At 35.6% G+C, this 21526-nt stretch overlaps 3 protein-coding genes and 1 non-coding gene across 4 annotated transcripts; all 4 read left to right on the forward strand.

Annotated features, from left to right (window-relative positions):
• Nucleotides 1-10455: 10455 nt before the first annotated feature.
• Nucleotides 10456-12850, forward strand: Cbr-madf-5 (the record flags this gene model as incomplete). The annotated part of the gene is made up of 4 exons (XM_045242732.1): nucleotides 10456-10757; nucleotides 11411-12167; nucleotides 12225-12326; nucleotides 12698-12850. The coding sequence occupies 4 exons, from the start codon at nucleotides 10456-10458 to the stop codon at nucleotides 12848-12850; spliced, it is 1314 nt and encodes a 437-aa protein (XP_045097152.1).
• Nucleotides 12851-13261: 411 nt separating this feature from the next.
• CBG20859 lies at nucleotides 13262-14314 on the forward strand (the record flags this gene model as incomplete). The annotated part of the gene is made up of 3 exons (XM_002631620.1): nucleotides 13262-13357; nucleotides 14064-14180; nucleotides 14228-14314. The coding sequence occupies 3 exons, from the start codon at nucleotides 13262-13264 to the stop codon at nucleotides 14312-14314; spliced, it is 300 nt and encodes a 99-aa protein (XP_002631666.1).
• A 4572-nt stretch (nucleotides 14315-18886) lies between these two features.
• On the forward strand, nucleotides 18887-21420 carry CBG20860 (the record flags this gene model as incomplete). The annotated part of the gene is made up of 5 exons (XM_002631621.1): nucleotides 18887-18968; nucleotides 19429-19815; nucleotides 19861-19974; nucleotides 20813-20986; nucleotides 21137-21420. 5 exons carry the CDS (start codon nucleotides 18887-18889, stop codon nucleotides 21418-21420), a joined length of 1041 nt encoding a protein of 346 aa, XP_002631667.1.
• On the forward strand, nucleotides 21028-21100 carry CBG28370. The gene has a single exon. It is a non-coding gene (tRNA).
• Nucleotides 21421-21526: the final 106 nt, after the last annotated feature.

The raw sequence follows: 21526 nt of genomic DNA on the forward strand, positions 1-21526 counted from the left end.
CCCTCATTTTCATCCTCTCATTTTCACCCCCTGTTGTTGTTTTTTTATTTCAGGAGAGGCCAAACTGTCTTATTAGGCATGTCTAGAGTGGAAATAAATTGTAGGTTAGGTAGTATTCAATTTCTGTTACCGTGAAACTTGATTTCCAAGTTTGAGCTCAATTATCTTGGCTCCTATGTCATATATCAAGAATGTGTAAACTGATAAAATGTTGGTGATATTACGATAAACAATTTATCAGTTAACAATATTTTCATATCTTTCACAGAAAATGAGATACAAGGGTTTAAAGTTGATGCTTTGGGGCAGCTCAGCTGTTGGCGGCGCGGCACCTCCAAGGGTGGGCGCCATCGTATACTCACATTCTTTGAGCTTAATTATCTCGGTTCATGGTAAAGATATAAAAAAGGGCAACTAATGAAATATTGGTGATATTATGATAAACAATTTATCAGTCGGCAAATTTTTGATATCTTTGACAGGAACCGGGATAAACTGGTTGATAGTTAAAAGTCAGAGGCCCTTTTATTAAAGGTTTTACGGCATCTGAAAATAGAACGGATGTGTTGGAATGACTGTGAGAATTCCATTTATGAATTTGATTTTGAAATGCCGCCAAAATTTTTACTTGCAGTGCGATCCGAAAATTCGAATACCAACCTGACGATCCGCGTTTGATTCCACCCTAGAAAAACAACTTTTTTCTGCTTTTAAGACTATTTTCAGATTGTTTTAGAGCTGAAATTGAACATTTTTGAGATTTACAAAAAAATTTAAATTGTTAACTTTTTGTTTTTATTTCAGTTAAAGTTGTGATAAAGACGTTTTGTTTTTCAGGTTTCGTGCTTTAGTAAGTTTTTAGAGCTTTCCGGAAATTTTATTTCCCAACTTTTAGGGCATGGAAAAATCTACTGTAAAACATGCAATAGAAGGGCCCCCACATGGTCAACTTTGTGCTAATTTATCTCGGTTTCTGTCGTAGATATAAAACAGTTGTCAACTGATAAAATATTGGTGACACTATGATAAACATTTTGTCAATTAACTAGTTTTTGATATCTCTCACAGAAATCAAGATTATTGAGCTCGAAATTGACAGTGTGTGGGGCCCTTCTATTACAGGTTTTACGGTATCCAAACTTTCGGGGTTGGAAAAAACCTATGTGTTCTGACGATGCCCCGAAAAAACCAATAGCTTCTCTGAATCCTTTCTGACACAACTAGTTTCCTCTACTTATTCCAGATGCCAATAGATTACTGTAGTTAATAAAGAGAATGGCAACATTCTCTCCCCCACATCTTCCTATTATCAGAAATTATCCAGAAATCAGGCTAATCAGTAAATGCGTTTTCCCCCTTCTTCTGTCTCTTCTTCCGATGCGTCTTCTCTTTTCCTTTTCTTGACTTTTACATTTTCGGAAAAACCGGATATCTCCACACTCACACAGATGTCTCCTCTTCGTTTCAAATCCCATCGGTTTCGGTTATCGGTGTGACCGATTCGGTTTTCATGTTTTCCCATTTTCTTCCATTTTTTATTATGCTTACGCTTAATATTGAAGAGCACAAGCAAGAGAAAAAGTGATAAATTTCGCAGATTGGACCAGTCGGAAATCGTAAAAGTTCGTCGTAAAGATAACGGCCAGTTTTGATTAGAGAAATTAATTAGAATCGGAAAACCGGGAGATGGAAATAGACAAATTTTGACTGATTTGCAAAACCATTGACACGGTGAGACTGATAGTTCAAAGAGTTATCAGTTTTGGGTTCTGTTTCAGAAGTTTTTAAAACATTTATCAGTAGAATCGGAGCTGTGGAATAGGAACGCCGGTGACCGTGGCCGAAGGTCCCACAGCGACAACTACCGTAACCTAAAAATATTTTTTTTTCCGTGTTCATTTTCTCGAAGTTTTTGATAGTGATAAAAGTGACGGAAACTGCACGAAATTCGAGAAAATAAATCCAGAAAAAAATTTTCTTCGATTTTCTGCAGAGTGTTTAGACCTTTTTAGGTTTTTCAGCTATTTTCAAAGATTCTCTTGCGATTTTTCCGGTTTTTTGTCTGAAATTTGCTGGAACGTTGTTTTGATTACTGTAGATTACTGTAGAAAGCTAACTTCTTTTTTATTTTTTTTGCAAACACAATCACGTCAAAAGGCAGATGATTTTGCTTGCAAAAAACTACAAACTACAAGATTTTCTACAGTAATCTACAGTAATCTTTCGTCAAGAACACCATCCCCCGTCAAATTTCGGACAAAAAATTTGGAAAAATCGAAAAAGAATCTTCAAAAGTATCTGAAAAACCCTGAAAGGTCTAAAAATTTTGCAAAAAAATCGACGAAAAAATTGATTTTTTTTGTTTTCTGGTTTTATTTTCTCGACTTTCATACAGTATTCAGCGTGGGCTCAATTATCCCGGTTCATATAAAAGATATCAAAAAGTGGTCAACTGATAAATTGTCTGTTATAATCTCACAAACATTTAATGAGTTGACCACTTTTTGATATCTTGCATAGGAAGTGAGATAAATGAGCTCAATCTTGACAGTGTGGGGACCCTTCTATTACAGGTTTTACAGTATTTTTGTGATAATTTTTATAATTTTATGTCCTCAACAATATTTATTTTTATATTTTTCCCCGACAACTTTTCTCTAGGTTTCCAGAATTTTCTATTTTTTCCTTTGAAATCTCTGAATTCCGGAAAACCCCATCTCCTCAGAACACCAGAATCCTTCTATTTGTCATCCGCCACCACTACCATATCAATTTCATTCCATCTGACTCTCTGTCTTATTTGAATGGGTCCGTCCTTCTCCTTATATTGGTTCCATTCTTGGAGCCTCCCGTGTATTTGAAGTGGTCGTTGGCAAGTTTCCGGAAAGCAGCCGGGCGGTCCCCTGCCCAACAAATCCAATCGTCCCACTCTTTCTCTTCTTCTACAAGCCTCCCAACGACGGCCGTTTCCTCCTCCATTTCCTATTTTCGCCTTTTTCTTCTTTTATTTTTCTTTCGTCTCCCGTAAAGAGCGTCCCGAATCATTCCGGCTGCCTTTTTTTTCTAAGGTTAACTTTACTGTCAGGATTCAAGATTACGTATATTCATAGTGCTGCCGGATACAGGGGGCCCTTCTAATACATGTTTACGGTAGCTTACAAGTAATAAGGTTTTTTTTGAAATACCAAAAGCTTAACTTAAAATTTCCTAGCATTAAACTGTCGCATTTCACTGGCGTTTAATCTGCAAGACAGATGAAGGTCATTTTTGGAACTTTCAGCTTTTGCTTTCAGTTGTCAACTGACATTTTTTCTCGTTTTTTTTCTTCAGAATGTTCTAGATTATACTAGAAACTTATGATATTTGTGACCTACTTATGGTCAGGGTGTGTTTTCCACTTTCGTGAACTTACCGGTTTTACCGCTTTTTCTCCGGTCAAGTAGAACATACCGGTAAGCCTACCGGTAAAGTACCCATGCATTTCTATTGCCTGGGACTTTTATGTGAATTTTCTCAACATCCATGTAGTCCTCGTAGATGAAAAATTTTCAATAACATCCTGGTTTTTTTCTTCAGAACCTTACAATTTTAGAGTCATCCAAAGTTTAGAGCTACAGTATTTTTATAGAGCCACAGTAATTTTCAATTTTTGGTAAACGATTGCTCATAGTCATCTCACAATCAGTGTGATATTTTCGGAACGATTTTTTAAAAGCTTTTTTTGTGAATCCTAGCTTTTTGGAAACTGAAATCAATCAAATCATGTTCAGCTCAACAAGCGCTTCAAAACGAGCACAAAGACGCCTAGATTCATTTTCGTGCGCGTCGCTGTCGTGCGTCGCGTACCGACGAGAAATTTCAAAGGGGGCGGAGCCTAGTTGTGTTTGGGCTCATTTTGATGCTCACATTTTTGCTTCTAAAACTACAGTAATCTACAGTACCGGTCAACAAGACATACAAAAAATCCACTAGTTTTCAGTGGGTTTTCGGCCGTTTTCAGAAGTCTAGAGCTCGGTGGCTAATTTTGCCAATATGTGAAAAACTAGGAATTTTCAAAAAATTCTATGAAAGCTAAATTTTTAATTTAGGTCTGTTTTTTAAGTCCTTCAAATTTTTCAAACTGATTGAAAACTTGACCACCGAGCTACTGGCTCCTGAAAATGCCAAAAATCATCTGATAGTTTGCTTTACAGTAACCGCTTGTGATTCTTCCCACCCAAAGCTCTTCCATGTCCACTATAGCAGCAGTAGTACCCACTTCATCATGAACAACCAAATATCCGGAAGTTTTGCTCACTTGTTCTCTCCTTCTTCGTATTCTGTAACCGCTTTTCCGTAATTACCAAGTCTCTCTCCTTCTCCGGAAGACGTTCCGTTTCTCTCTCCCTTATTCCTGCATCTGTCTCTCTCTCCGTTTTCTTCGTTTTCATTCCGCTTTGACAATTTCATTTTCACGTCGTCTGTCCTTCCGTCGTTCTTGTTTCCGGCAGTCTATCGGTTTTGGAGTCGTGCCGGCCAACAGATTAGAGAGAACTCAAAATCGAGAGACGCAGAGAATCCGAGAGATAACACGAGAAAAAGAGTTTCAGACACGGCGATTCGGTTTAACCGGACCGGAATTTGAGGCCGTCGTTTAACATATTTCCACTTCTGGTTGTTTTTCACATTTCTAATATTTTTTTTCCAACATGGAAGAAGATGTCGTTCATGTTTCCATGGCACATCCTTTCCTATTTTATGTGTTTTTCCTGCCAAACTTTTTGGGACATCCATCTATCCTCTTCACTTTTTCTACACTTTACAAATTAAAAGAACTCCCGGAAGGAGGAGCGATCTTATCAAACAGAGTGGTCCTTGTTTGGAAGAGTTCGCTCGAAAAATGTTTGAACTTTTCTGAAAGTTTAAGAAAGAGTGCAGTAAAAATAAAAAGGCCCACACCGTCCAGTTTGAGCTCAATTATCTCAATTATCGATTCCGGTGAAAGATATAAAAAATGTGTCAACTGATAAATTGTTTATCATGATATCAGAAGTATTTTGTCCGTTGACAAGTTTTTGATATCTTTCAAAGGGAGCGAGATATAGGCCTCAAAATTAAAAAATAAGAGTGCTTCAAACGAGCATAAGCTCAATCAGATTTTCTCAAATTTAAAAATTTTCGGTTCTCAGGACCCAAAAAAAAAATAATTTACCAAACCCAGTCTTCTTTAGTCTCATTTTAAAGCTCTGAAAGCCAGAAACTTGGAATTCGAAGTCATTCAGAATTTTGTGACATTTTTCGAATTGTGACAAAAATCAAAATTGGAAAAATCCGAAACTTTTTTAGTTTGAATTGTTTTATTTGAAAAATTTCACTTTAAATTCTTCAAGCAATCTTTCAAACAAAACTAGTTACCCTGAAAAACTGAAATAGTGCATTTTCATCCCAGTGTTGAAAATGCCGTACTTTCACTGATAGAAACCCACCCAAACGGTCAGCTTCGAGCTCAATTATCTAAATTACTATGGAAGATATCAAAATTTTGTCAACTGATAAAATATTGGTAATATTATGATAAACAATTTCTCAGTTAACAAGTTTTTGATATCTTTCACAGGAACCGAGATAAATTAAGCTCAAAGTGTGTAAGTATAGGATGGCGCCCACCCTTGGAGGTGCCGCACTGAGCTGCCCCAAACCCCCAACTTTAAACCCATACATCTCATTTTTTGTGAAAGATATCAAAAAGTGACCAACCAACAAGGTGTTTCTCATAAGATTATCAGTATTTTATCAGCTGACTAAATTGTGATGCCTTTCACAGAAATCGAGATAATGGAGCTCAAAGTTGTCAGTTTGAATGGATTTCTATTAGAGAAAATACGATGGGTGCCTTTTTGGAAACCCTTCCTTTTCGCTATTTTTTCTCGTATCCCAATTTCTTCAAAACCCAATTTCTAATTCTTTGATCAAGTATAAGTTACAGTCTTCTATTGTGCTCTTCCTTTCTCAAATTTCATTCCGTTTCTTCTCAAAAAACCTGTCAATACTCTTGCCGATACTCTCCGACCCTTCACTGAACTTTTCATCCAACTTTTCTTTTTCTCCAAAAAAAATCTGCTCCATTCGCTTCCCGATCTGATCACTGTGCCATAAGTTTACTTTTCCTCCCACTTTGCCTCTCTTTCTCTGCCACTCTCTCCAATCTCCATACTATTTCCGGTGTTTGCGTAACCCCAACGGCACCGCCGGTTTTCCGTTCTTTCCCTCGGGGGTATTTGCCATTTACTGTAAGAGCCGAGAGGGGAGTTTTGTTAGTAAAATTGAAGAAAAAGTGAGGGGAAAAAAAGAGAAAAGTGAAATGGTGTACAGTTGAGCTGCTGTGCCTACTGGCTCGACCCGAAAAGCTGCTCTCTCTATTTTATACACAGTAAACTTTTTTTTGACAGTTACTGCTTTTCTTCTCATTTTTCATTTTTCCGTTAGGGAGACGGGCGGTTTGATACTCCTCTTCTTAATTTTTCAAGTTTTCTAGAGGACTGAGGTGTCCATTTATGATGCTATTAATGGTTCCATTAGGATTCATTTGGACATTAGGGTATCGTTATCTTTTATTGTTATCACTTCTAAAAGCATACAATTATTCTTTATCTGATAATGATTGATATTGGTGTCTGTCAAAAATCGGCAAATGTCTGAAAAACTGAAATTTTGTAAAAATTCTGTGAATGGTAAGTTTTCAATCTAGGATTGTTTTACACCCTCCAAAATTTGCAAAGTGATCGGAAACTTGACATCCGAGCTCTTAAGTCCTGAAAATTGTCAAAAATCAACTGAAAATTACGTTTTTGTGTATCTTATTGCCCTGTACAGTAGATGATCCTACCAGTGTTATTCTTGATCATGAGCCTCAAAAGCTTAGAATACCCTAGGACCCTCAAATAGTTCAAGTATTTTAGTCTGAGGGATTATCAGAGTTTTCTGGTGCTTTGAACTCTATTAAAACTTCAATGTTTCAAAATAACTGATTTTTCGGGATTAAAAATATCAGTGCTCATATTTCATTTGTCTGAAAAACTGTAAAATTGTCATTCTCAAAATCCTAAAATCTCAATTTCAGGATTTAGGAGTGTTAGAATCTTAGAATTTCATAATTTTAATATCATAAACATTCCGTATTCCGTTAGCCAGGCTCTAATTTTGATTCCGTATTTGCGAATTCCGAAAAAAAATTTATTAATTCCAAATTTCGGATTTTCGTTTCTCAAAAAAATCATACCGGACATTTCTTGCATGTACCCACGATTTCATGACCTTCTCAAACTCCAGAATCGGCTAATACTTAAATTTAAAGAAATTTCGAGACCTTCCAGATCGTTCAGGTTTGGAAGCCATAATCATATCTAGAATACTGTAAATCTAAAATACCATAATCTAGAATACCTATAAACATTATATCAGTTAACACCTTTTTCATATCTTTGACAGGAACTGAGATAAATTGGCCCAACGTTTAAAGCTGAGGGCCCTTCTATTACAGGTTTTACGGTATCCGTTCTTCCATTGACCTAAGAATAATATAGTTTGACGTTCTAAAGAACACATTTTCTTCAGTTCCACCAAATTCGATCCGGCAACGCCTACAAATAAATTTTTTATCACAGAACAAAAAAAAACCTCTGAAAAAAAGTTAAATCAAATCACTTTTATCATTCCAAGTGTTATGTTAAACGTCTTCCTCCTTCCTGCCTTCTCCATTCGATCCGCCGGTCGTCCCGAATCCAGTCTTTCTCTCTGCGTCTCTCATTTCCCCCAACTATTTCTCACGTATCTGTTCAGTTCGGATATCCGCAATCCGGATTTCGTGTTCTCCTCTCCGCTTCTTCCTTTTTCGGGCGGCCGCGGATCAACGGCTTCTTATCTGATATGATTCGGAAGACGTTGTAGAAGAAGAAGAAGAAAAAGATGAAGAAGGAGAAGATGAATGAAGAAGAAGCCCAACCGGCCACAGTCAATGTATCCTATCCCGCTGTGTTTAGGGTTCTTCTACGCCCGAAACAACGATATTATGGCCAGTTTTCATGCAGCTTCCCGGCTAAATAGTTGCCTATTTTTTCTCATATTTTTGTTTTTGGGTAGAGAGGAATAAAAAGATAATCTGGATTTTAACTTTTGCCGATTAGAAAACTCTGGAGCAGAAGTAAGATACGGTAGAATTATCAGAATCTTGAGCCCCCAAGCGTAAAACTTGTAATAGAATGGCCTCTAACTTTGAGCCAATTTATCTCGGTTCCTGTGAGAGATATCAAAAATTTGTCAACTGATAAAATTTTGGTGATATTGTGATAAACATTTTATCAGTTGACACATTTTTGATATCTCTCATAGGAACCGAGATAATAGAGTTCAAATTATGTAAGTACGGGGTGGCGCCCACCCTGGGAGGTGTAGCGCCGCCACCAGCTGAGTTGTCCCAAACCACCAACTTTGGACCCTTATATCTCATTTTCTGTGAAAGATATAAAAAATTTGTCAACTAACAAAATGTTTATCATAATATCACCAAAATTTTATCAGTTGACAAGTTTATGATATCTTTCTTAGGAATTGAAATAATTAAGCTCAAACTTGGCAATGCAGGGGCCCTTCTATTAAAGGTTTTTCGGCACTTCAGAACCCTCAAATTTTGAAAACTTCAAAAAGAATTCTGCGACGGCTTAGAATTTAAAAATCTCCCGATTTCAGAATCTTTGAATTTCAGAGTTGCCAAGCCCTAGATTTTTCAAAGAAAAAATTAATGTAAAACCTGTATTAGAAGGGTCCTCACATTGTCAAGTTTGAGCTAATTTATCACGGCTCTTATACCAGACATCAAAATTTTGTTAACTGATAAAATATTGGAGATCTTATGATAAACAATATATCAGTTGATAGCTTTTCGATATCTTTCACAGGAATCGAGGTAAATTTGGTTAAAATTAAAAGTCCCCTTCTTCTATTTTTCCGGCAATTTATTTCAAGTTTTTTCATCAGAAAATTCTTGTGAAAATCCGGTAAAATCGTGGAACTTCCGGAATATTTTTCACGGATAACGTACGCAAATGCCAATTTCAAGTAACACATTATGAAGAGGGGCCCTTCTAATACAGGTTTTACGGTACTTTCAATTAGTCACTGAAATTTTTCATTCCTAGAGAATCTCCGATTTCTCCAGAAAACATACCGTTTTCCCCTTCTGGAGTCAACATCCCAAAATGTAACCATATCCTTTTTCACTCTCTCTCTCTTCACCGGAAAAAATAGAGCTTCTTCTTGTTGTCTCTCCCCAATTTCTTTCACGTCTTCCTTCTTTTTTTTCCTCTTCACTTCATCTCGATTCCCTTTTCCGTACATACTACCGGTTTCTTCTTCTTTTCTAGAAATGCGTGCCAATTTCCAGATGAGACACTTTTCTGTCTGTCTATGTTTTCTTACTGTAGTTTATTATCAGATGAGATTACGAACGATGCCTCCCTTCTACTTCTTGTTCTTCGTTTTCCGTTTTTCGGCAAAAGACGAAGATGTGTAAACTTTTATTACAGAGACACACTAACTATGTCAAACTGTAAACTTTTTTGGTAACGGAAAAGGAGAAGAAGATGTAATACTAGATTTAGTGAATCTCAAAGTTTGAGTCTGATCTTTTCTAGGGTTTGCGCGAGATTTTTTTTCCGGAATACCGTATTTCCTCTAAAAGAAGCCAACCGATACTTTTAACTTTGAGATCAATCAGCTCAATTCCTGTCAAAGATTTCGAAAAGTAGTCAACTAACAAAATGTTTATCATATTATCACCAATATTTTATCAGTTGATAGACTTTTGATATCTCTCACAGAAACCGAGATAATTGAGCTCAAAGTGTGTAAGTATAGGGATGCGCCCACTCTTCGAGGTGCCGCGCGGCCACCAACTGAGCTGCCCCAAACCACCAACTTTGAACCCTTATATCTCATTTTCGGTGAAAAATATCAAAAAGTGGTCAACTAACAAAATGGTTATCATATTACCACCAATATGTTATCAGTTGACAAAGTTTTGATATCTCTTAAGGTAGCTGAGATAATTGAGCTCAAACTTCTCATTTTGGGTGGGCTTATGTTAGAGGAAGTACTGTAAATGCGCTCTCAGGCGAATGCTCGTAATACTACAGTAAAATAAGCGTTGGTCTCGAAAAGCTTCAAATTGTATTCGGAAAAGCGCGGGAAAAATTATTTTCAAAAACCGTCCCGGAAAAAAAACCCGTATACGTGAACTCGGCTGATGGCTCAACCACGAGAATTTAGAACTACATCGGATGTGCTGGCAACGTTTTCAAGATCCGGAATCCAGAATTTTTCTATTCATATGTTTTTTTTCTCCTCTTCATGATCCCTCTTTATCCTTAAACTCTCATTTTATCCCAAAATCATCAAAATCTTATCCAAATTTTATTTCAGATGGCTTTTCAGCCGGCGTTCAACGCCCGTCTGATAAACGAGGTTCGGAAATATCCGTGCCTTTATAATCACTCAAGACGTGGTTCCGGTGATACGACGGAACGTCAAAGACTTTGGGAATCAATTGCAAAGAATATCGATCCGAACTGTGCAGCTGAATTCGCTAAGAAGCGGTGGTTGCAGCTGAGAGATCGATACAGAAAAGAGTTGAAACTTGCGATTAAGAATGGATTTGTCACACCGGTTAGATGGTGTTATTTTAATCAGTTGTCTTGGTTGGATCCATTTTTGAAAGATAATATGTGAGTTTTTTAAAAATACCTGTAATAATAGAAGGTGTGAGGACAAGTTTGAGCTCAATTATCTTGGTTCCTGAAAGAGATATCAAAATTTTGTTAACTGATAAAATATTAGTGATATTATGATAAACATTTTATCAGTTGACACATTTTTGATATCTCTCATAGGAACCGAGATAATAGAGTTCAAAATGTGTAAGTAAATTTTGACCCTGGGAGGTGTAGCGCCGCCACCAGCTGAGTTGTCCCAAACCACCAACTTTAGACCCTTATATCTCATTTTCAGTTGCTCACTTTTTGATGTCTTTTACAGAAAATGAGATATAAGAGTTCAAAGTTGGTGGTTTGGGGCAGCTCGGCTGGTGGTGGCGAGGCACCTCCAAGGGTGGGCGCCCCCAACTTTCTCAAACTTGTTGAATTTTTGAAATTTGATTTTTTTTTAATTTTTGAAATTTTGAAATTTGAAAAAGTGAGGAAAATTAGAAAAAAATGTTACATTGGTCCGAGAGATCTGAAACTTTAGAAAATTTATTAAAAAGGTTTTTTTTCCAAAGCAACTTTTTTTCTATTGAAGTTGTTTAAAAAACTGCAAAAATGAAGATAAATCTTCTGCTTTTAAAACTTTTAAAAATCTTCAACTTGGAAATATTTTCCAGTGCCCAAGCAGCAGACGAAAAGAAGAGCGATCTTAAATTTGATGATAACGCTCCCAACACCCCGTTCAACTGGTTTGGATTCCCAAATTTGAATGGAATCAAATACGAAATGGAGGACGAGGACAGTGATCCAGCATTGGAATCATCGGTTCTTGACAGACTTTTGGCACAAACGGCTCAAAGATTGGATAGTATTTCTCCGGAAATTGAAAATGATGAATCTGGAACACAAAGTTTGGATGGAACTGTGGATGTGGATGGAGTGGATGGAGATGATGGAGAAGAAGAAGATATGAAACTGAAACCAGCAGATGAAGAATTCGGAGGAGATGATGAAGAAGAGAACATTGAAAAATCTCCGGCTCCAGTAAAAAGTCAAGCAATGGAAATGCTCAAAAAAGTAATAAATGCACAAAATGCTGAAACGATTGTTCCACCACAACCTCCACAACTTCCTCAACTCCCTCAAAAACCATCAGTTGAAACATTGATCGCTGCGAACCAGGCAAGATTTGCTCATCATTTGGCAGCTCAATTATCTGGAATGGGATCAATGCTCCATGGAGCAATCAAGTCTGAAAGTGCAGCCACTCCAGTCATTACACCAACTCCACCTCCTCCTACCTCATCATCACCTAATAATCATTTTCATCCTTATAAAGAGGCATCAAGACATCGGCATCAAAAACATGCTGAAAATCTAATGAGAAATCATTTACAGCAAGTGAGTTTTTCGAAGTTAAACCAATCCTATCGCGTTTGGTTTCGAATATTTGAATCAGAAAAGATGTAGTTTTCAAACCCAAATTTTCAGGTTGGACGGGTTGCTCTCGAGTGGTTGAATGATGAGGATTTGTTGTATAGCAGAATTATTGGTCTGAAATTGAAGAAGATGGATCCGAAAAAAAGGAAAAAGGTGAGTCAAATTCTTGCAATAAATTTTGAATTTCTGAATTTCTGCATTTCTGAATTTTTGAATTTTCGAATTTTAAGATATCTGAATTTCTGAATTTTAGAACTTTAGTTTTTGAATTTCAGAATTTCGGAATTTTTGAATTTCTGGATTTCAGAATTTCTGAATTCTTGTAGAATTAAAGTTTGGATTACTGTAGGATGCGAAATTCGGAGTACTGAAGAATGGGAATTTCAGAATTTTAGAAATCAAACCTTTTAGAAATTCAGAGCTTCAGATTCTCAGAATTCTAGGAATTCAGAATTCCAGAATTTCAGAATTGAAATTTCTGAATTTCTCCAGAAATATGTCGGAATTATAAATATTTTTTTCAGGTCCGTCATCAAATAATGTCATTACTTGAAGAAACAGATGAGCATGTTGATAACGATGATTCTTGTAGTTCCCATAGCCCATCAGCCCCAGATAACGATGAAGATGTTACCGTTGAACCAACGGAAAACGAGATTCCATCGACAACTTGCTAATTTTTACTCGAATTATTTTTTCTTTCTTTCCTCAAATGGTGCTTCTTGATTCTATCAGATCCCCGAATGTAGATTGTTTTATGTTAGTGTTTTTTTTTTGAGTATTTGGTCTAGTCAGCGCAATCTTTCACTTATTTTCAACCCCAAATTATTTGGGTCTTTTTCATGTGTTCAGATTCGATTTTCAAAAAAAAAAAGAAATCTGAACAACCTGTTTTTTTCACAAAACAACAAAATCTTGCCTGTATATTTTGAACAACAATAAACGTGTATTTTTGTAAATTTATCATGATTACTGCAAAGAAATTTGGGTCTCGAAACGATTCGACAGATTTCGTGTAAAGTAAAAAAGTTTGCACATTGAAAAAAATCCACAAATCATTTCTAAGCTGCTCTTGTCATTCTCTGAGAATGCATCAAAATCTGAATGTTTCTTCGACAATTCCGATTGTGAAACATGGTAATGGATTTCGATCGGAATGGGAAAAAATGACCACTTATAAATTGGTAAGGTATCAAAAAAAGCTTCAAAAATTAGCAGATTACTGAATTCAGAAATTCAGAAATTCAGAAATTCAGAAAGTCAGAAATTCAGAAATTCAGAAATTCAGAAATTCAGAAACTCAGAAATTCAGAAATTCAGAAATTCAGAAATTCAGAAATTCAGAAATTCAGAAATTCAGAAATTCAGAAATTCAGAAATTCAGAAAGTCAGAAATTCAGAAATTCAGAAATTCAGAAAGTCAGAAATTCAGAAATTCAGAAATTCAGATATTCAGAAATTCAATTCAGAAATTCAGAAATTCAGAATTTTTGAAAATTTCAAAAAATTGCAAAAACTTGAAATTTTGAAAATCCTAAAAATTAAGAAACTTTTTCTAAAAAAATTTTAAAAATACGGGGAAAAAACTTCAAAATGCTGAAAAATTCAAAAGAAATCTCAAAAATTCCATAACTTTTTTAAAATTGAGAAATTCTGAAATTCCCACAAAACTAAAAAAATTCTGCTTATAACCTCAAGCTCATATGTCTCAGTTCCTGTAAAAAAATATCAAAAAATTGTCAACTGATAAAATATTTTTGATATTATGGTAAACATTTTATCAGTGGACCGATTTTCGGTATCGTTTACAGAAATTGAGATTTTTAGGCTCAAAATTGAAAGAGGGCATTCTATTAGAGGTTTACTGTAGTTGGGATCCTCTTTTTTCAGATTATCCTCCTTGGAGGTGTCTTCTGGGCAGCATTCCTTTTGGCTTTTGGACTCTACAACTACTGTGCAATCAAAAAACCACCACCACCAGTTTCATTCGATGAAGCTCTCTGCGCTGTAAGATTCTTGAAAAATCCTAGATACTCTAAAAAGATATTTTACAGGAAGAAGAGGCTCTGATGGGAACCAAATCTCAAAAATCGTCAAAAGATGGATCTGCAACAAAAAGTTCAATGAACATGAGAAAATAACTAGGAGAAGATTGTGTTTTTTGAATAAATATGATATTGAATTTGTCTTCTTTTTTCACTTTAACAAAATTTACAAATTTACATAAATGACGAATTTCACACCTGATGAAACTTCGTCAATCATTTATTTTGTTTGTAGTGTATGAGTCAGTCGAATTAAAATACAACCTGATCCAACTTTTTTTTCTGACTGTTTTGTGATTTTGTGTGAACACAATGTGTTGTATTTTGTGACACCAAAGAATTGAATAGGTTAAGTTTTTTTAACAGTATACTGTACCGGATCACAGAAGTTTTGAGTCATTGGGAAATTGATTTAGGTTGTGCTCTGTATAAAAGGTGGGAAATTTTGAATTTTCGAAATTTTGAATTTCTGAATTTCTGAATTTCTGAATTTCTGAATTTCTGAATTTCTGAATTTCTGAATTTCTAAATTTCTAAATTTCTGAATTTCTAAATTTCTGAATTTCTAAATTTCTGAGTTTCTGAATTTCTGAATTTCTGAATTTCTGAATTTCTGAATTTCTGAATTTCTGAATTTCTGAATTTCTGAATTTCTGAACTTCTGAATTTCTGAATTTCTAAATTTCTGAGTTTCTGAATTTCTGAGTTTTTGAATTTCTGAACTTCTGAATTTCTGAATTTCTGAATTACTGAATTTCTGAATTTCTGAATTTTTGAATTTCTGAATTTCTGAACTTCTGAATTTCTGAATTTCTAAATTTCTGAGTTTCTGAATTTCTGAGTTTTTGAATTTCTGAACTTCTGAATTTCTGAATTTCCGAATTTTTACTTGAACCCATTAAAATCGTTCATTCAAAGTCCAAATCTAGAGAGAGATTATTTGAAAACGAGTGGGAAATTTTTGGTATAAAATGAAAATTCGGATGGGGGGAATTGAACCATTTGGATTATAACCGATTCATGGTTTTTGTTTCTATGATCATTGCTCAATGATATTTTTGATATTATATGGAAATCAAATACATAAATTACAGTATTTCTTTTATAGAAGCCCACAATCTCTAATTTTTTGGGACCTCTAAAGTAGAAAAAAAGCCCATAAAACCGCCGTATTCGCCATAATAGAAGCTCATTTATGCGCACTTTGAGCTCAATTTATCTGTAAAAGATATCAAAAATTAATCAAATGATAAAATTTTGGGGATAACATGATAAGCAATTTTTAGTTGACCACTTTTTGATATGTTTCCCAGAAAATGAGATATAATAGTTCAAAGTTGGCGGATTGGAGCAGCTCAGGCGGCGCTTCCAAGGGTGGGCACCACCCTTTACTCACGCACTTTGAGCTCAATTATCTCGGTTGCCATTAAAGATATCATAAAGAGATTAACTAACCAAATTTTGGTGATAATATGATAGACGTTTTATCTGTTCACATATTTTTGATATCTTACACATTAACCGAGATATATCGGTTCAAAGTTGTTGGTTTGGATAACCTTCTGTTACATAGTGTGTTTACGGTATCCTGAATCTTTTTTTTTTTGGCCTTAAAGTACATTTCTAAAACAACACACTTAAAATTTTTAGTTAAAAACATCCCTTTCTTGCCACGTGTGTCTTTTTTTGTGTTCAAAACCTAATCTCCAACTGCCTAAAAACATATTTTCGTACTTTTTGTTCTCATTCTTGCCATTCCATTCGTAAACCGTGAGCTGATAAGAAGTTGACCTCTTCAACTCGTATCATCTGGGGGTTTTTTTTGTAGTTTATAGTTGGTCAAAATAAAAGTTGGTCTCCAACTTTTGAGATCGTGAGTCAGTTACAATGAATTCCACCTGGGTGGATATTCAGAAAATTAGTACTTGTGTGTTTATTTTGGACCGAAATCTGAATTTTTGATTTCTAGATCACACGTTTTGCCTAGACTGAATTTCGCCGGATTTTCTTGGAAACTAGGAAAAATCTCACTTGCAAGAATTGGTCTATTAAAAATTGATTTCAATGAACTACCGTAAAACCTGCAATAAAAGGATCCCTAACTTTTGACTTTGAGCTCAATTATCTTGATTCCTATGAAATATATCAGAAATTTGTCAACTGATAAAATGTTGATGATATTATGATGAGCATTTGGGTAGTTGACCATTTTTGATATCTTTCACAGTAATCGAGATAATTGAGTTCAAAGTTGACGGTTTGGGTGGACTTGCATATTCAAATCCCAAAAACCCCCTCTTGTTGTAAATCTCCGAAATTTTTTTCTTTGAAAACTTTTTACTGCCAATTAAGGCTCAATTACTTCCTTATTTCTCTTCCTACTTCCTTGATCTCCTAATCTCCGATACCCGATCATAACTATTGACACAACTCATCACCAAACCCTTCCGATTATTTACTAATAAATAATAAACCCTTTACTACTACCGAATTAAAAATTGTTTATAAATATTGAATCAGAATCATCATCCCCTATCATTTTGTTTGAGTCATCTCCTGTATTCCCTTAACACTGAGAAGCGATGTTTGTCTACTAAATCAACAATCAGTTGGTGAATTTAAAAACAAGTCGAAACTACTGGAAAAGTCGTAGAAGAGCAGATTTTTTGATGGTAAGAGAGGTGTTTTTGCGGAACTAGGCAAATTTTAAATTGTTGGTGTGTCTGTTATTCGATGTATGCTATAGTCTATGAATAGCAATCTAGTTTTTCAAATTTTTGGAAAAAAACAAGCATTGTGAGCTGTTTAAAAACAACCGTTTTTTTTTCTAATAGAAGCTCTAACCCCTCAACTTTGAATCCTTATATCTCAACTCCTGTGTGAGATATCAAAAAGTGACCAAGTATCAAAATGTTTATCATAATATCACTAATATTTTATCAGTTAACAGATTTTTAATATCTCTCATAGGAACCGAGATAATTGAGCTCAAAGCGGGTAAATACAGAGGGTGGAGATGCCGCGCCGCCACCAGCTCAGCTGTCTCAAACAGCCAACTTTGAACCTCTCTTTTTCTGTAAAAGATATCTAAATGAGGTCAATTAACAAAATTCTTGTTATAATATCAAAACCATTTTGTTAGTTGACAACTTTTTGATATATCTTACAGGAACTGAGATATAAAGGCTCGAAGTTGAAAGGATGGCAGCTTATCGCGTAGGTGGGACAGCAAGCGCCGACTTGTCCACTTTGAGCCAATTTATCTCGGTTCCTGTAACAGATATAAAAAAACAGTCCACTAAAAAATGTTTATTACAATTTCAATAATATTCTGTCAGATGACAACTTTTCGAAATCTTGTGCAGAAAATTAGATGCGCGGGTTCAAAGTTGAAAGGTTGGGTGGCCTTCTATCATACTTTTTTTTGGTAAATTGGGTCGAAGTTAATGATATGTGACAGTAACATCAAACCACGAAACACAAACTTTTTTTCACGTAGCGTACTTTTACCAAAATTTATTCAAATCATCATTCTGTAGTTACTCAATCTCCTCCTCTCGGTTTTTTCTTTATAGATTGAACCCATTCTTCTCTCTCATGGGAACCTTACTCTTTTGATCTGCTTCTTTTACCCCGAAAATTCCTGACTTGCCAAACACAAACACACATCCTATTGTGATCCAATTGCGGCCTGCGAGAATGCCAATCACTTTCTGTTTCTCTGTACATGTTTCCATCATCTTGTTTCAATTTTCTCTTCTTTTTCTCTCTTCATAATAGTCAACCGGTTGTATTCCTTCATCTTTTTCTTTTTCCTGACCACCACAATCCTCTTGTGTTACCGTCCATTTGTAGTTTTCAAGTGTCATATTATTCCTCAAATTGAGGCATGTTCGTTGTGTGTCCTTTTTATCTTTTTTATTAGACTCCGCCCATTTTTTATACCCAACCTTTTTTTTTGGTTTGTGCCCCGACGACCGGTTATTCTTCACTGTTTCGAATTCAGAAATTTTTGGCGCATTCAGTTAAAAAAACAAATTTTTGATCTACAATATTTTCCGGTAAAGCGAATTGTTTGAAAAAAAACTTTTTTTTTTTGTTTTTCTTTTTTTTTGAATTAAATTTCAAATTGCTGCGGAAGGAACAATCTGAAATTTTTATGGCTTTTCACTCATTTTATTCATTATCAATTGAACGGAGTTAATATTTATTTTGTTATTTTCCCACTGTCAACAATCTCTAAATTTCTGAAACACTTTTTTTTCGAATACTTGATTTTGGGAAACCTGCAAACCTGGATCTTTGAAACTTAGAAATTTCAAACTTCCGAATTTTCAATATCCGATTTTCTCAATTTTCGAATTTCTTAGTTTTTGATCAGTCTGATTTTTTAAGACTTATTTTCCAAAAATTTGATCCCTGATTCCTCCCACATGATGAGAAAAACCCCCTAATGACGACATTGATTTTGTGAGAATTTTTTTGATTCCTTCCGACTGATCAATTATTTTAAAACCTCTGAAAATAGATTTACAAGATTAGATGAAACCTATTTTTCTGATTGCTTTTGGGTGAGGGAATTCAATTATCCGTTTGATCGTTTACATTAATAAAACTAATATTGCCCCAGCACAATTCAATCAATTTCAATCAATTTCAGCGAGCAAAATGCCCGCGGTGGCCGCTGCAGAGAGGTATCAGATGCCGGTGATATCAATGAGTCAAGAACTACCAAAAGATAGACTACCAGGTAAAAATGGGCCTCTTTTTCTAGTTCAAAGGTTGCAAAATAGTTTAGATGTCCCAAAAGAAAATAGAGTTCCAAAATTTGAAAAACGCACAGATTTTGGAATAATTTAAACTTTTGTACATTATTTCAACATCTGTGCTTCTCTAAATTTTCAACTTTCATTTTATTTTGGGACCTCTAAACTAGAAAAAAAGCCGTAAAAACACTCACCGTAAAACCTGTAATAGAAGGGCCCTAACAGTGTCCGTTTAAGCTCAATTATCTGAATTCCTGTGCAAGATATCGAAAATGTGTCCACTGAACAAATGTTTATCATAATATCAGAAGCAGTTTATCAGTTGACAGGTTTCTGATATCTTTCACACAGACCGAGATAAATTAGTTCAAACTTAAAGTTTGGGAGCCCTTCAATTAAAGGTTTTACGGAATTTCAATACTTAAAAATAATTCAATATTTCAGACGATGAGAGTCAGAATGAAAGCGAAGAATCACAGGAGATCGAAACAAATCGGAATGGAATCCTGATCGCTTCACTCGTCATGTTCATTGCTGCGATTGAGAATACAGTAGTTGGAATGAGCGAATGGCCGTACATGAATGAAATCGACAAAGAAGCCGATGCTCAATTCTTCGGAGCCGCCACAGCTGCCTCAAAAATGTTCCATGCGCTAGCAGCTCTCGTTTTCGCCGTCTGGTGTCATCGATATCAATCGTTCCGTAAACCTCTTGTCGCCGGAAGAATCATTGCTTTCGGAGCATGTATGCTTTATCTTTGTGTCGAAATGTTTGATAATGGAAGGAGATATGTTATGGCTTTGTGTTATATCCTGTTTGGAATTGCTGCTAGTGAGTTTTTTTAACTGTTTGCTTTAAAAAACCACCAATTTTTAGGTAGTTCAACGATTCTTCGCGCCTATGTGGCTGCTATTTCTTCACATGCCGATCGTCCAAAAGCCTATTCTGGACTCAATGCGGCTACTATGATTTCGATTATTGTTGGACCAAGTGAGTTTTTTCTACTGCATTACTGTAATTGAAAGCTCAAAACTTAAATTACCGTAAACATTTGAAAATACACGGTGTTTTTTTCAGGACGTAAGGTAAATGTTCTCTAACGCGAATACCGTAGTTGAGCGCGCTGAGTATCGACGCGCATGCATTAGACTGAACGGCCGAGTCGCTACGAACGGTAGCCTGCATTCCATCAAAAAATGCGCGAATTCAAAATTATTTTTAAAAACGTCCCGGAAAAAACACCGTGAAAATAGAGCGCCATCCAACCCCTCAACTTTAAACCCGCAGATCTCGTCTCATGCGCAAGATATCAAAAAGTTGTGAACTAACAAAAAGTTTATCTTAAAATCACCAATATTTTATCAGTTGACACACTTTAATATCTGTCATAGGAACCGAGATAATTGAGCTCAAATTGCGTCCATAGTTGGTTTTTATTAGAGAAAATGCACTCTTTTGGAAAAGTACTCTATTGCGATTAAGAACGGATTTGTGACACCTGTAAGATGGTACTAGTTTAATCAGTTGTTTTAGTAGGATTCATTTTTGAAAGATAGTAATATGTACATATTTTTTATATGCAATAAAACCTGAAGGTCCCTCACACCGCCAAGTTTGAGCTCAGTTATCTCATTTCTTGTACAAGATATCAAATAGTGGTCAATTGACAAAATATGTGTGACATTATGTTAAACATTTTATCAGTTGATCACTTTTTGATATCTCGCACAGAAAACAAGATATATGAGCTCAAAGTAGTCGGGTTCTCAAAGTAGATGATAATATTTTACAAGTGTTTACAGTAGACCGTGAATCTCTTTTTTTACAGTAATCCAAGCTCTCTTCTTCTGGATCCCATATCCTGGATATCAAATCATCGGAAGCATCAAATTCCACATTTATTCTGCACCAATATGGGTCGCCGCTCTCACCAACTTCGTCTCCGTCGCCATCATTTGTTGCATTTTCAAAGAGCTGCCTCGTCGCGCCAAGTCGCAATTGAGTGAGTCTCATAGGCGCCTAGTGAGAGACGCAGTTCCCAGCGGTCCTGTGGTGTAGTGGTTATCACGTCTGCTTTACACGCAGAAGGTCGTCGGTTCGATCCCGGCCAGGACCTCTCCTTTTTGAATTTAAAGACGAGTTTTTTTTTCAGAAAAAGATACATCTGTCATGTCATTGTCTGGAATCAAAGCTCGTTTTGAAAAAGTGGGTCAGATGAACCTCAACTGGCCGACCATCGTGTTGTGCTGGATTCAAAAGATGAATTCGACGCTCTCAATTGTCACTATTACTACGCTGACATCCGTAATTTTAATGAATAATTACGGATGGAGTGGATCCCATACAGTAGTCGCCATGTCAGTAACAATGATAATTGTTGGAATTTTGGCAGTCCTCATAACTTGTCTGTACTTCTTCTGCAATCTCGGAAAATAGTGAGTTGAAAGAGTTTTTCTCGACTAAATTATGTTTTTCAGTCTCCAACAACGTTTCGCCTTCCTTATCGGACTTGTCATTTTCTTATCAATGTACTTCTTCTCAT

The sequence above is a fragment of the Caenorhabditis briggsae genome (genome assembly GCF_000004555.2).
Source record: "Caenorhabditis briggsae complete genome, chrII, whole genome shotgun sequence".
Classification (NCBI taxonomy): Eukaryota; Metazoa; Nematoda; class Chromadorea; order Rhabditida; family Rhabditidae; genus Caenorhabditis; species Caenorhabditis briggsae.